Source organism: Carassius auratus, chromosome 14 (assembly GCF_003368295.1).
Source record: "Carassius auratus strain Wakin chromosome 14, ASM336829v1, whole genome shotgun sequence".
Taxonomy (NCBI): Eukaryota; Metazoa; Chordata; class Actinopteri; order Cypriniformes; family Cyprinidae; genus Carassius; species Carassius auratus.
The window spans coordinates 30,723,129-30,739,430 of record NC_039256.1 but is presented as its reverse complement, the minus strand read 5'-3'; the positions used below and the strand labels follow the sequence as shown (position 1 = coordinate 30,739,430).

The following is a 16,302-nucleotide window of genomic DNA, read 5'->3' as shown; positions in this document are numbered from 1 at the left end:
TTGCAGATAAAAAGAAAACAGCAGAGCATTTGCCATCTGAATCCCACTCACAGTTTCTCCTGTCGGTGCCTAGCAACACTTTTTCAGCAGAATACACTAAATTAGCAGGGTAAGCATGACCATAGCCTCAAAGCCATCGCTCGGTGAAGCCAAGCACACAGATTCCTTGAAACAAGAACACATTGCCAAAGGTTTGCATACTAAAATAAATATGTTCTCTAGCTCAAAGAATCCTCTGGGCGCATGCAATCGTGTGAGGGTTACACTAGACGAAAGTCAATAAAATGCCATTAAATTCAGAGTGGGTTTTACCAGATATTCTTTAAGAGCAAAAGCGATCGGAACTGAAATGCTGCTGAGTTGGAACGGTGACAAGAAATATCCATTACACAAAGCCGATGCACTATCACATATCACGTAATACTCAAATTACTGTAAAATGTAAAAAGCTGACAAACGGAGCCAATAAGTTTGTGTGGATCTGTCCGTGGTCCTGAAACCATAACATACCCTCAGATCCCCCAAAAACTACAAACTTGATCTCTGGGAAACTCAACCGCTGTTAAAGGAATGGGAATAGCTCACACAACAATGAAAATTCACTTAACATTTACATACAAGATGAGTTTGTTTTTCACTCAAACAGATTTGTAGAAACATTGCATCAGTGTCTCACCAATGGATGCTCTGCACTGAATGGGTGCCGTCAGAATGAGAGTCCAAACAGCTGATTAAAGCACTCCAGTCCATTAGTTAATGTATTGTGAAGCCAAAAGCTGCATGTTTGTATAAACAAATCAAGTATTGAGACATTTGTCACTTCAAACCATTGCTTCTGGCTAAAATACAAGTCGTTTCTCCACAATGTTGTTTCACCAGTGAAAAAGAAATATGCATGGATAAAGCACCATTTACAATGGTTCTAACCAAATATGTGGGTTGATTTTGATGTGCGAGAACCACAGGACATGGACTCAATGTAGGAAGCATTATTATGGATTATCGACTCATATTTTGATAAGTGAGAGTTTGAAGTTAAAACGTCTGAATTATGGATTTATTTTATTACAAATGCACAGGTTTTTGCTTCTCAAAATGTTCACTGATGGACTGGAGACGTGTGGATTACTGTAATATTTTTATCAGCAGCTTGGACTCTTTTTTTTGACGGCACCCATTCACTGCAGAGCATCCATTGCTGAGCAAGTGATGCAATGCAACATTTCTCCAAAACAAATCTACATCTTGGACGGCCTGAAAATATTTTACATTTATGTGGAAATGTATTTTTGCAGCCGAACCGATTCACTCCTAGCATGTTAATTGGACGAGTGTATTTGTAAATCTGTAGAAGCAGGGTGAAATGCTTGTATGTTTCCAGCTGTCATTTTCCTTTAAGATGATGTAAGGCTCATCTCCCTAAGAATGGTCTCCCTCCCCCGTCCGAAGCCTCTCTCTCTCAGCACACTGCATCCATTCGCACAACGCTGCTGATGCTCAGGAGAGTCAGGATGCACAAACTTCACAATGCACCCTCCTTTTCAACCACAGATCCTTTTACTGAAATGCCGGGTGGGTGCCAAGTACATGAAGACTGACTATCCTGGACAGACAAGATTTCTCGAAGGAGAAGCACTCTTCTGAAGGAAGTTGAAGCTGGTGCAGTTTTTCATTTTTTTTTACAAGCTGAACTTATTTTTGGATGTTGTAGCTGGAGGATAGTTGCACAATTATATCCCTTGGGTGAGAGCTCTTCTATTTCTGCATTATTATAAATAACAAAAGGGAGATGCGTGTTCAGATTTATCACCTGGCAATAGATGCTCAGTTATATTTGTGGGAAAAGCCTAGTCTTAACATGTCGTACTGATGCATTTATTATTTTTTATAAACACTCTGTACGTCTCAGAGATGCTGCACATAACACAATAGACCCTGAATGTCTATTAAAGCGCGTGCAGGTTATGTTCCTCTTGACTTTTTGCGCACTAAAAACAAATCCCAAACTTTTGCGTCTCCGCCTTTTCGTTTTCTGAAGCGTGCAACGCACTAAAATGGCCCTGACTGAGAATGGCAAGACTTATCAAGCGCCCAAGGACAGTGGATGTGCTCAGAGTTGCTCTGGTGATGTGGTGGAGCTCAATGTAGGTGGACAGGTGTATTACACTCGCCATGCCACCCTCACCAGCGTGCCAAACTCACTGCTGGGGAAACTGTTCTCAGCTAAAAAAGACGTTTCCAACGACCTCGCGCAGGACATCAAGGGACGCATCTTCATCGACAGGGACGGGTTCCTCTTTCGATATGTGTTGGACTATCTCCGCGATAAGAGCGTGGTGCTCCCGGATTATTTCCCGGAGAAAGGGAGACTCAAACGCGAGGCTGAGTTCTTCCAGCTGCCTGAGCTTGTCAAAATCCTTACGGCTGATGAAAACATCCACGGTGATTTCGACGAAGCGTCCCAGGGAAGCGATCAGAGGTTGTTCCCTGCGTCTTACCTGGACGCGCGCGAGAGGCGCTACGGCTTCATCACGGTGGGATGCAGGAGCCCGTGCGCTTTCGGGAGGGACGCGGATACCAAAACTCGCGGACTACCCAAAATCTTCATCTGCGGAAGGGTCGGTCTGGCCAAGGAAGTTTTCGGGGACACCCTAAACGAGAGCCGGGACCCCGACAGGACAGCCGAGCGCTACACCTCTCAGTTCTACCTGAAGTTTCGTCACCTGGAGCGCGCGTTTGATCTGCTCGCGGAGAGCGGCTTCCAGATCGTCGCGTGCAATTCATCAATCACCGCTTCTCCGCACAACAGACGCACGGATGACAGATACTGGTCCAATAACGCAGAGTACGTCTTCTACCGTAAGTACAGTTTCTTTCACAACAATATACAGTCAGAATTATCGACAAATCGTGAAAATGGCTTAGCCTATCAATTGTTGTCAATCATGAATTCGGACATAAACAATTGTTTTAGGTTTAAAATAAAATAATAATAGTGTGACGGTGCGGATTACACTACTGGCGTCCCGAGTTCGAATCCCAGCCCAGGGAACATTGTTATGGTATTATTATCATATCATTTAGCCTATTTTTTATTGTTATTGTATTATTTTAGTTTTTTTAAAAAGTATATTTAAGCATTTTTATTAGGCTCCTGTGTTTAGGTTCAGTAATTTCACTTTAATGGCAATGAACGGGTTCTTTTCTTGGCCATTAAAGTGAAATAACTGAACATAGACATAAAAGCCTGAGAAAAATAAACATATTAGAAGAAACTTTTACATGGCACTTAGACTTTTGCATCTCTCTCTCTCTCTCTCTCTCTCTCTATATATATATATATATATATATATATACTCATTATACTCATTGTTCTAATATATATAAATATAGACATATATAAATATATGTAAATGTAAATGTTTTAAAAATCTATACTTTGTGTATTTATAAATACATAATAAATATACAAAGAACACACCTATATTATGCAAACAAAAACTTTTATTTTGTATGCAATTAATCGTTTGCCAGCACTAATACACACACACACACACATATATATATATATATATATATATATATATATATATATATATATGTATATATATATATATATATATATATATATATATATATATATATATATATATATATATATATATATATAAATTGTATGGTCTTCAAAAATATTAGTTTGTCCACTACTTGAGGACACCAGTGAGTGTTTTTTCGCTTTTCTCAGACTATACCACTAGGCGGCGCACTCTGATAGTTTGATCAATTCAATACAGATCACTTCTATAATCAGCCTCGAACTAAGAATGTGTTCATTAATGTAGTTGATAACTTCCCTTCAAGTTTTAGCAGACTGAGTTTGTCTTCTCAGAGCATCGATAAAAGAGAGAGAGAGAGAGAGAGAGAGAGAGAGAGAGAGAGAGAGAGAGAGAGAGAGTGAAAGAGGGAGGCTTTTAAGCCAATGCAGATGTGGAGAATTCCCTCAAGTATAGCTCTCAGGGATTTAAACAGAGTGTGGTATGAATATTTCAGTAATCTACCACAGTGATGATCATGTCACTTCCTCCTCCCCTCTCTCTCTTGCTCACTCAATCTCTCTTTAACTACATGTGCATCTTTTGGATATACATTTGTTTTCCAGCGCCTGCTTTCATCAGTGCTTCTTTTGACTTGCCTTTGTCTTAAATGAGAGAGATGTTGCAGCATATGGCCAATTAAAAATCACTCTGTGCTTGATTCCAAACGAGTCCCCTTGGAAAACTTGAAAAGAGTGGGCCTGGAACAGAGCTTGTGGAGGACAGTCGTGAGATTTGGGGCGAATGGACATATGGCTGCTTAATGATTTGTTCTCTGTCATCAGTGTAATCACTGCAGCATTCAGCCCCGCCCATTGCCCACACATAATGGAAAAACTTATGACACATTACGCTATACTGAAAGTCTACAAATACATCACAAGTCGTGTAGATATTCAGAGAAACAGCATGACAGCAAATGTGCTATTGGTTTAAACATCCTGTCAGTAATCAATGGATAGAAACAAATCTCACCCTTTATTTTTCAATTATACGTTACACTCGATTGTACATCACAATACGAAAGAAACGATTTCTTGCTACTTTCATTTCATTGCATAAACTTAAATAAAGTAAAATGGTTTGACATTGCTGAATATTATGACGACTTATTGTGATATTTAAGCAAAAGCAGGGGCTCACCATTTACTTGCTGTATCTTATGGTTTATGTAATTACTGTATCTAATTTTACTTTGCGCTAATAGATGAAAAAAATAAGAAATGACAAAACAAAAACACTTTTTTTTCCCTAATAAGCTGTTACTTTTTATTTCGGGGTGAAATGGAAAAATCTAGTAGTAGTAGTAAAAAAGAGACCTGGTTTTAAATCCCAGCCTATTATTACTTATTTAAAATGTAAATAAACCAAACAAATGAACTTGTCAGCTATTATCATCATATATTTTCATTGAAGTTGCTTTGGCAGTCTCTTCCATAGGAAAGAAAATCTTATGAATTTAGAAAGACGTGAGGATGTTAGAGCAAAAGATGATGACTTTTTTGAACTTGAACGTGTGATTTATACCACAGTGTTAGATAATTATGCATTATGTTATATATATTTTGCATTTAAAGTTGCATTTAAAATCCACTTGGTCTCAATATGGATAATATGCATCTGCATCGAATTGGCTCGACACTTCAAGATTAAATTATAATGCAGTTATTTGTATTGCACTTAATGGGTGAAATGTTATATTTCCACCTTACACTGCACAGCATGACTGACAGATTCTTGTTTCTCTTCTGAATTCGTTTGCTCTTGAATCCGCTGGTGAAATGAACCAGTTGCTTTTTACAGGCCTTACTGCCTTCTCTTGTGCTGTTACTTTTCAGAACATCACCCACATGACACATTTTACCAATTTAGACCGCCCAAGAGACTGGTGATATATCATTCGCGGTCAAAGGGGTTGCTTATTTTTCTTTGTCGCTTACTTACTCATCCTCCTTCTTATGTGCTTCATCACTTAACATGCCATCTCTGCTCATTCTTGCAGTTAGAAAACGTGCTGCAGGTTGTCTTTGACATTTTTGTTTTTTTTATATAATTTGTACCAACTGGTCAGTTTTGTCTCTGCATTAATTAATAGCTGTGATAAATGACTGAAGATTACAGCCACAGTGATTTCTACCCGGCAGAAAAACAAATTGCACGAGCTTCATGCGATTCATAAACGTCTCACACGTTTCATAGCTGCATTCAGACGTAACTCATTTACTGACTTCTTCGCCTTTTTATTTATTGCATGCATCAGTCTTGGCCTTCCATTTTAATCTTAAAATCCTGACCTGATGTCAAGCCTTGTATTTTAAATTCTAAACACACTTTACTTTGATGATGAACAGCACAGAACATGTAAAAAATAACACTTGTTTCCTTTCCTGAAAGTTAACATGAATCATTAATGAAATATTAGTTTTAAAAAGTTTAGATTATCAATATCAGCAATGATCCCTCTTCAGATGGATGAGCCTTATTCTTTTGATCATTAAGGAATAAAACAGTACAGCTAATTATATACACCACAAGCCAGTTTGAAGGTTTCCCAATTAAAAAGCTATTAGATGTTTCTTAAGGTCACCTTCTCTGTTGCCCAGGAATACTGATGATCCACGGCATGTTTTTGCATCGTAAAGCAGAAACGTCCAGTGTTGCTGACCACGCATGCATAACTATCTCTACGTTCAAAACCTAGAATCCAGCCCACGCTTTATAATTTAGCATTTAATGTATTGCAACATCACGATCCAGTGCAGATTAATACAGTAGGGTGTGGGCTAATCGAATGTGGCCCACAGCACTTGAAACACGAGCTAGAAAACTAAGCTTGTCAAAACACACCATGGACAGAGAGACCTTATTCTTGCAGTATCCTCTAAGAACCTCAAGTGAACATGCAATGTCTATTATTCCTTTGAAATGCATTACTGAACTAGCACAAGAAATAATTCCTGTGTCCACTGAGGGAGTAGAGATGGGAAAAATCTAGGCTTCTGTTCAGAAAGAGAGACTCCACCTGAGAATGGAAGTAAATGGAGAAGAGCGAGAAGTGATTTTCTATCGGAACCGTTCATATCCAGTGTGTTAAAGATTTTCCTGCTTAAGAAAACTGTGAAATTACAAGTGCACAGGGGTGATGCTTTGTTACGGAGGTTTGGGCAAAAATCCAATGTAAGATATAGGATTACAGACATGGGCTGCATTAAGAAATTGCATCCTCTCAAGGTATCTCAAGGACTGTTCAAATGTATGTTTTATTTGCATGCATGGCTGAAATAACAAATGCACTGGGTAAATAAGTTCAGAGTACTCATGTGCTGTTAATGCATAATCAGTTTTCTTTTCAAATGCATAAACGCAGTCTTATAATTAGAGAAGATCACTACAGTCGTGTCTTCTAAAGTGCAGGATGCTCATGCTTGGCAGTCTTCTTCTGTCTAACTGTTTGATCAAACCTAGACTCAAAGATTAAAGAGACAGTTCACCCAAAAACATTCTGTCATCATTTACTGGCCCTTGTGTAGTTCCAAACCCATATGACTTTGGTTCATCTTCGAAACACAAACTAGTGAAACTTGGTAGATTTCTGTCCCTCCATTGAAACTCAAGGTGAACAAGACACAAGGTGACCATGCCATAAGGACATCATAAAATGTCTTGTGAAGCAATATCATTTAGGCTTTTTTCTACATCATAACATTGATACCAACTGTTTTAATTAGTATTTTTACTACTTATTTTGTATGAAAATGTGTAAAATAACCATTGAAGTGTGCCCTCTCAATCAAATGAAGATTAGACACTGTAATTAAAGAAATAGAAAAACTTAACATAATAAAAGCAAAGCTAAATTAGACATTTATTACTATAGTCACTAGGATCATTGTTGTATAGCAACTTGTTAATGTTAAATTTGCAGTTTATTAATATAGCATTAATATTCTTTATAGTTTAATATGCCTGATAACTAATATTATACTAATATGTAAACTTTAGGTATTAATAGGTTATATTAAGATGTACTTTTAAGGTAACTCTTTTTATTTGTACCATAACAAGGGACAAAGTTTGCTTGCTTAATGAACTTGTGGGATTAATTAGTCAAGAAATTGTAATAGGTAAATGTGTCCAGGACACACCTTCAATACAGTTTAGCACAAAAAAAAACATCTCTGATGAAGTTGGTTGAGAGTATTTCTGAAATGTTATTAACCGAATATGAATATGTCTAGACTTCTAGTGTTTATAAATTACAAGCACCAAAAGTGTTCATACTCACACCTAAAGAATTCAGCCTTCAGATTAGCAACGGCCCTTCTTTCACATTTTAATATTCCTGTTCTCCCTCACTGTCCTTTCTCTGTGACGCTGGGAAATGTGCCTTTCTCCACGTCTCAAAAGCAGCCACTGTAATAATGACAGGTTCTCTGTCATCTCATTCTGCTGGTCTTATTGCGCCCCATCAGCGTTTTGAGAGGGTCATGACTACACTGAGATGATCTGAGCTCTCCAATCCGTCTGTCAGACGCACATGGCTGCCTTTAACAATGGAAGGAGATTGCAGCTTGTGTCAACATCAGTCAGAGGATGAAATTGTCGTATTGTCTGTAATCTTCCAGCACAAAGCCTCTGGATTGCATACTTGGAGACTTGGATTGGCGTTACTTGTCCTTGGTTTAGTACAATGGGTGTTTAGTAAGTCCAGCCCATTTGGATTCTTCTGTCACCCTGCTTCATTTCCCATGATGCATCTGCTCTTTTTACATGAGGACACCTCATTTGTTTTATACTCAGCACAGTTTAAACCCAGTTTCTTAGATACAGTCCAAGCTTTTTTTATTTGCAAAGATGAGTTTTCTATATCACCGCTCCCCCGCAAGGACAAAATTAGCCTACTTTGTACAGTAACAAGCACGTACACATGATCAAACCTCAGGCGAAGCTCAAAAACCATAACAGAAGGACTTTAATCATACTTATATACACAGAGCTCTTGTACTGAACTAACGTAACCCTGAGATGCACATCGCTGATCATCATGCAATGAATTGATGTTGATCTTCCGTTTTTATCGTATGATGAAAATATGGCACAGACTCACAGTATTTAAGATTAGGATCAGTGGTCCCGTTCTCCTTAACAAGCCTCAATAGTGCAGAGATTCCTTTGCTGATTTTTCATATCAAACCGATCTGTTGAGAACGAAGAGGAACATTTTTGGACATAAAAGCTGAGGGTGCAGGAATATTTTTATTTCTATGTCTGTAAAATGCATGGTTATCGTTGTATGTGCAAACTGAGACACATATGTGTATATACTGTGTGTGTGTGTGTGTGTGTGTGTGTGTGTGGAAATAGCTCCAATCCAGAAATGCCTGCAGTGTTGTAGTGGTGAGTAAGATTGGTTGACTTTTCTAGCATTCCAAAATGAACAGCTCGACTCAAGAGGTGAGAACATTATTTTTTTCCTTTTGCATTTTGTAGATAGGACTTATATTTGGGAGCTGGGTGGTTTTGGATCCACACAGATCACAGGGAAATTGTTTTGCCCCACTTTTATAGGTTAGCTGATAAGTACATCTTTCATAGCTTTGAAATATAATTGACACAAATGAGAAAACTGTTGATTTATAGCTTCCAAATGCTGCAGTGATTATGTGTTTTTGTAGGCCAGCCTGGAAGTTAGCATCGCCCTATAGTCTCAGACCACAGACCGGTGAATGTCTGATGCATAAGACAAACAAAATGTGACCCTGGAGCACAAAAACAGTCATACGTCGCTGGAGTATATTTTTAGCAATAGCCAAAAACAACATTGTATGGGTCAAAATTATACATTTTTCTTTTATGCCAAAAATCATGAGTAAATTAAGTAAAGATCATGTTTCATAAAGATATTTTGTAAATGTCCTACCGTAAATATATCAAAGCCACATTTTTGATTAGTAATATGCATTGCTAAGAACTTCATTTGAATAAATTTTTCAGATTTTCTCAAAGTTTATTTATTTTTTTGCTCCATCAGATTCCAGATTCTCAAATAATTGTATCTCAGCAAAATATCATCCGATCCTAACAAACCATACATCAATGGAAAGATGATTTATTCAGCTTTCAGATTATATATAAATCTAAATTTCAAGAAATTAACCCTTATGTTTTTTGTGGTCCAACGTCACAAATATGTTATCAACTAAACAAAAATTTGTGAAGTTCACAGCACAGACTCTTGGCAACTGAAGATGAAATCTTGAATGAAGCATTTATTGATTGCATGCTGGTTTGTACATTGTCTAAAATTTTAGATTCATCTTTGCAGCCGACACACAGACTCAGAAAACACTAGTTTATTAATAAATAATTTACATTTCGCTTTGCACATTCACAGCCATTACTTTTACCGGTGCTTTACTCCGAGCTTTATGCATCGATAGACTATATATGTTAAAGGCTCATTATGATAAAGTGCAAAAGTTCCCATTCATTTCTTTTTTTGGAGTCCTGGATGAATTCGATGAGTTTATATTGAAATGTCACACTTTTTGATTGCATTTTCAAACAACAGTTTGATATGAGTAGAGGAGACATGCGATTATTATAGTTTTTTTTTTCCTCCGGGAAAAAAATCTGAAAAGAAGAAGACTTCTCTAAAATCTCATTAGTGTTGGAAAAACAATTCGGATATTAAAGAAACCTCATTTGTGATGTCTCTTTCCTACGGAAGAGGAAACCAAGTGAAGTAAAAAAGTAGATAATGGGGTTGTGTTTCTGGTAACTTCCACTAGACATAATCCATAATTAATACCACAGTTGTGAGCAGTTAAACATCTCTGCAAACTTTAATACACAGGAAGCATTATGACTGCAGGTCATAAACACAAATACATTAGTTGCCGCCCATATGATTTACCCTTACATTATTAGCACCAGCTGCTTCATGTGAGCATTAGGAGATATAGTGTTAATTAAAAATGCATAGATGTGCGTCACACTATTTTTAGGATCGCTGTCTGAGCTGCGCTGTAGTGCTAACAAACACATTACGCCGAGCACGCTGCTCAGGAGAATTGCGATCTGAAGCACTCTCAGGCATTTAGATGCAATGCATTGTGGGTAGACGCTTGTGGGTGGTTGCCCCTTGTGATGAGATTGTCTCTGCTGAAGCCCGATGCTAAATGCATCTCTCAGGCTTGTGTAATTCATGAGAAGGCACTCACATCCGTTAACTGATTTAGCTCTGCAGACAAGCCCCAACCGTAATGGGCCTGCAATATGATCCGTGCAGCCGTATACGCAGCTCTGTAGTCGCTCAGACATCAGAAGACAGAGGATGGGGTGGGGATACAGCAAAATGCAATCAATTTCTTGTCTGATAGAAACTGCAGCCATAAGCTTGGTGAGCATTAATGGTAAACAGCACTAGATTAGCCTAATGTGATGCTGACCAAGGCCATTTGATATTTACCGCTTACTGTAATACCAATAAGCAGCGACTGTGGAATACACTGTTTCCAGATCTTCCATTTAAATGCAACATCTGAGGACAACAGCAAGTTGAGGAGCAGTTCCAGCCCAGCTTATTTAGTTTTATGGAAGCGTTATAGTTGCTCGCCTCGCTTCTTGTCTTGTGGTCCCATCAGGCTGCACCATCCGTTCTGAAACGATCCTTCAATAAAAGCCTTTCTATTACCCTTCATATGCTGCAGAGAAACAAAGATGAGAGATGGACAGAGAGGAGAAGCGGGTGCAGAGGAAACAAGAGAACCGGCTTTAATTGTTAAGCAGGGAAACGGTTTCTTAGCCAAGTTTTTTTTTTTTTGACCAAACCTGAACTTGAAAAAAAAAAATGACCGCATTATTTATTCACCCTCAAGCCATCCTGATGTGTACATGACTTTCTTCTTTCAGATGAATACAATCAGAGTTGCATTAAAAATGGTCCTGGCTCTTCCAAACTTTATAATGGCAGTGAATGGGTGCTGAGATTTTGAAGTCCAATAAAATGTGTCCATCCATCATAAAAAGTTTCTCACACAGCTCCAGGGGGTTAATAAAGGCCTTCTGAAGTGAAGCGATGCAGTTTTGTATTAATAATATCCATATTTAAAACTTCATAAACCGCAATCTTTAGCTCCTGCGACTTGTTGCACGCATGTTCACTCATGATGATATATCGAGGTCTTATGAAGCGAAATGATCAGTCTGTGCAAGACACTGAATGTTGTTTACAACATTAATATTAACATTACCTGTAATCCAGAGCCTCAGACAAACAGGGAAAGACGATTCTTTTTTGTGAACTGGCTCTTTCGAACAGTTTGTTTTTATGAATTGGTTCAATTCATCAGTATGTTTTTGTAATCACGCAATGATGTCACATTTTCGCAATTATATTATAAAAACTCATTTAGAGTCGGAGTGACTGTCAGGCGTCTGAAAGTAAGTTTTGATTGAGTAACTTGTTGATTTGTGCTGCTAACCATTTCAGATGCTCCAGTTCGATATTGTGAACTGGTTCAATTAGTTCACCCAAAAAGAATCAGTTCAAAAGAATGATTCACTCCAAACCGTTTGCCTGAGGCACTGGATTACAGGCCATAATGTTGTAAATAATGTTCAGTTTCTTTCACAAACTGATAACACTGACTGATTGGCAGCTGCAGTGATGCTCGGTGATTGGCTCTTTTATGTAGAAGGCGGGACTTATTCTGCCAAAAAAGGCATTCCATTCACAGTAATGCGAGTCTTGGTATTTCTATAGTCTTTGCTTTAACTTCTCCATCACTATGATTCACTTAGCTTCCAACAACTCACTCGTTCAATCATTATTTGCAATCTACCAGTTGGAAAGTTTGAGTTTCCAAGAGTGCAAGTTGTAAAAGCAGACTATTAACTAAATTAGTTTTCCAGCTCAGCTTGAGGATGTTTAATGTCCTTGACTGCCTCTGTTTAGCCACTTGTTAGCCGTCTCCTTTTTGCCAAGACACATAAAAGTTTCAAGTCTTGAGTGGGGTATTACTGATGTGTTTTATTTAGTAGAATAAAAGGTGAAAATTATTTCGTGTTATGACATTGTTGCTCACCATGCTTCTCGACTTGTATTCCCGTCAGGTTGCACCATCTATTTAGAAACAATTCTTCAGTAAAAGCCTTTCTATTTACGCTTCATACGCTGCAGGCAAAGGGAAGCGAAGATTAAAGATGGACAGAACCTGCTTTAATAGTTATGCAGGGAAATGTTCTGCTTATTCTGGTGTCAGATTCATGGATTCCCATTAGAAAGCCACTAGCAATCACACCGCCTTCAATTAGCCTGTTATTGCATTCAGTAAAATGTATTTGCAGCTCAGCTGAATGATTTTGTTATTAATCAGGATAAATTAGCAGCTTCGGTGACACAATGAACACAAATGAACACAAATGATTGCTTCTGAGAGTCGTGTTTAGCTAATAACGATACTCAGATGTAAATAGCATTCCTCTATGCTGATGTCGTCTCATTGGTGATCACTCTTTTTAATAGTATGTCAAGCTGATGGCAAAGGGTTGAAATTCTATTCCACCAATAACAGGAAGGTGGAGATAGTGTAATCCCCAGGGAGAAAACGTCTGTCAAGCTATAGGTATTTCATGTTATGTTCACGAAACAACGGCTGCGATTCACAGGGATTGGACTGAGAAAACAGAGCAGCGATTACTGTATACACACACACACACAAATGAGAAAGATCATACACAGACTTTGATTTGGGAGGGTGAATCTTTCAATGTTATGTCCAGGGCTGCGTTTCTCGATAACGATTGATCTTAGCACTTAAGAGCATTTTCTACAAGTCATTTGACAATCGTTTATTATTGTTTCACGTGTGTTTCCCAAAAATACACTTAATGCAATCCCATGTATGTGCTTTAAGTGCTACTTAGGAGTCGCTATCCGTTTGTCAAGTGCTGAAATGTCACTTCATTGACCCTTTTCACAAGACTGTGGTGACTGAGGTTCACGTCCAGTTCTTCATCCAGGATCCCTGCACTGGGAGGTGATTTGTGTCCATGAAACGATTTTTTAGGTATTTAACATTAGTTTCAAACAGGAAGCATGTTCACTGATACTGTTTTCAGGGCTCAGATGCTCCACCTCCATCGCACTCAAGGATTATCCGAAAATATGAATATGTAAATGCATTTGAAGGTGTTCCGTCCCTTCGTTCAGCTAATATGTTTGGAGATTTCTCTGCAGTCGTAGTCTATTTTGATGCATCAGCTAACATAATCAGTGCACTGATATATTGTTTTGAGACAAGGACTCGGCCCTTTGTGGTTTTAGCACAGTTCTTTGTCCAAAACACAAAACAGATCAATGCATACAGTTCAGACGCTGATTTAAACGTGGATTCTTTATGTCTTTGATAAGGTCAACTTGATAAGGTTAACCTACTCAATGCCAAGCAACTTGCTCGCACTCGTGCATATTAATGCATTTCATCTTGTGCATGTGATGCTTTTTTATTCTCACAAGTTTGTGAGTTTAATTTCCTTTTGAGCAAATGATGCATTTTGATTGGGCTACTTAAGCATCGACTGTGTAAAATGAGAAACATCCGTGTCACTAGAGGAGAATTTGTGTTGGTTATAGTGCGGGAAATTAAGAATATCTTTGTTCACCTCAGTTCTTTCACCTTTGTTATCAGGTTTCACACATCCTGATTCCTGAATGGAGTGTTCTGCAAACTGATACCTAAAACAAAATCACACTGACTTCCGAAAATGACTCCCAATGTGACTTCTGTTCTCATTTGGGTTGTATGTGCTTTGATGACATCTGTGGGTTTTCTGGCTTTGTGTTTTTAAGGTGGCCCATCCGGATGGTCTTCTTCTCACTGCGACTGCTGCTGCAAAAGCCACAAGAGCGAGCACGAGGGTGAGAGCGGCACTTCCTTCAACGAGCTCTCCACTTCCTGTTCCGAGACCCAATCGGAAGCCAGCTCTCCGCAGGAAACGGTCATCGTGCGTCCCGTCTCCCGCCAGCCCAACATTCATACTCTGGACCGGCCGGCGAAAAAGGGTCCAACCCCGATTCCAAGGAGAACTGATCTGCTCCGCGTTCGAACCACAGGTCCTCGTGACGTCATGTCAGGGAAGAGGAAGCCGGCCAAGGAGAAGATGACGCCGGAGCAGGAGCTGGAGAAATGCATCCAGGACTTCCGGCGGATTAAAATTCCAGAGCGTTTTCCGGAGAGGAAGTACATGTGGCAGTCGGAGCTCTTGAAAAAATATCGGCTCTGAAATGATATCCTGTGCACTTTTAATGCAACACAACAGAGCTCATACGATTACATAATTCTTCTCAGCTTGGGCTTAATTGGCTCATTTTTGTGATCATGTGGCAAGATGCACAATTAACAATTCCTGTGAACTTCAAGTGACTCCTAAAAGGACCGGTCCTGTTTGGCACAATGACATTAAAGTCTAAACCAATTTCACAGCATCTAGACGAACCTCTCAAATAAAAAACAGACTGCATACATATATATATACACAATAATCACAAGTGTGTATTACCTGGTGATGCTCAAAGTCGGTGCAAGGACTGCATAGCACTTATGTACACCGTTTCACCTATAAATGCAATGCACATATGAGAACTGCAGGAATCGAATGTGAAGGTGGTTTGCATTATTCAATACTGTGTTTAACTGATGGAGAGTTTTAAAGAATAATTCACTCAGGAATGAAAATTAGCTGAAAATGTATTCTCAGGCCAGAGTTTGTGTCTTAATCAGATTTGGAGAAATTTAGCACTGCATCAGTGTCTCAGCAATGGATGCTCTACAGTGAATGGGTGCCGTCAGAATGAGAGTCCAAACAGCTGATAAAAACATCACAGTAATCCATGCCATCAGTTAACATCTTGTGACGTGAAGCATTGAGTGTTTCTAATAAACAAACATTAAGACACTAAACCATTACTTCAGGACAAAATCCATGATCCATAATAATGCGTCCTCCAGTGAAAAATTCCATCCTCTCACAACAAAATCCACTGATCTGTGCATATTTCTCTCCTGATCGAGATAAGACGACTTTTTTTCCCCCTTGGGAATTCAATATTATGGAGGACTCGTATGGTTTGAAGTCAAAACATCTTAAAGATGGATTCGTTTCTTACAGACACAGTTTTCCAGATGTTAACTGATGGACTGGAGTGGATTACTTGTGGATTATTGTGATGTTTTTATCAGCTGTTTGGACTCTCATTCTGACGGCACCCATTCACTTCAGAGCATTCATTACTATGACACTGATGCAATGCTAAATTTCTCTAAATCTGATGATGAAACAAACTCATCTTGAATGGGCTGAGAGTGAGTAAATTTTCAGCATACTTATATTTTTGGGTGAACTATTCCTTTAGTAACAAATTTACCCTTTATTTAAAGAGTTTAAAACCGCACAAGTGAGTATGTTTCCGCGGTAGACAGATGCCAATGCATGTTATTTCACTCTTTTGGAGTAATGGCTCATATCAGTGAACGCGTTTAGTTTGTGATGTGATCTACATTATTCACCATTCGTTCAAACCCAGTGGAAATACATCAACAGGATCGGACTGGAATATTAAGATGTTTCTGTTTGTCATTGTGAACAGTTGTGCTGAGACTTTTAATTCTGCTTGTGGGTATATGAGGATGTTTTGTTCTGAATG

The 16,302-nt window shown here is 38.6% G+C and overlaps 1 protein-coding gene across 1 annotated transcript; it reads left to right on the top strand.

Moving 5' to 3' along the window:
* Window positions 1-1,275: 1,275 nt before the first annotated feature.
* Window positions 1,276-15,851, top strand: LOC113114301 (BTB/POZ domain-containing protein KCTD16-like). Its single transcript, XM_026281198.1, has 2 exons — window positions 1,276-2,859; window positions 14,449-15,851. Exons 1-2 carry the CDS (start codon window positions 2,055-2,057, stop codon window positions 14,880-14,882), a joined length of 1,239 nt encoding a protein of 412 aa, XP_026136983.1. The 5' UTR covers window positions 1,276-2,054; the 3' UTR covers window positions 14,883-15,851.
* The last annotated feature ends 451 nt before the right edge of the window (window positions 15,852-16,302 follow it).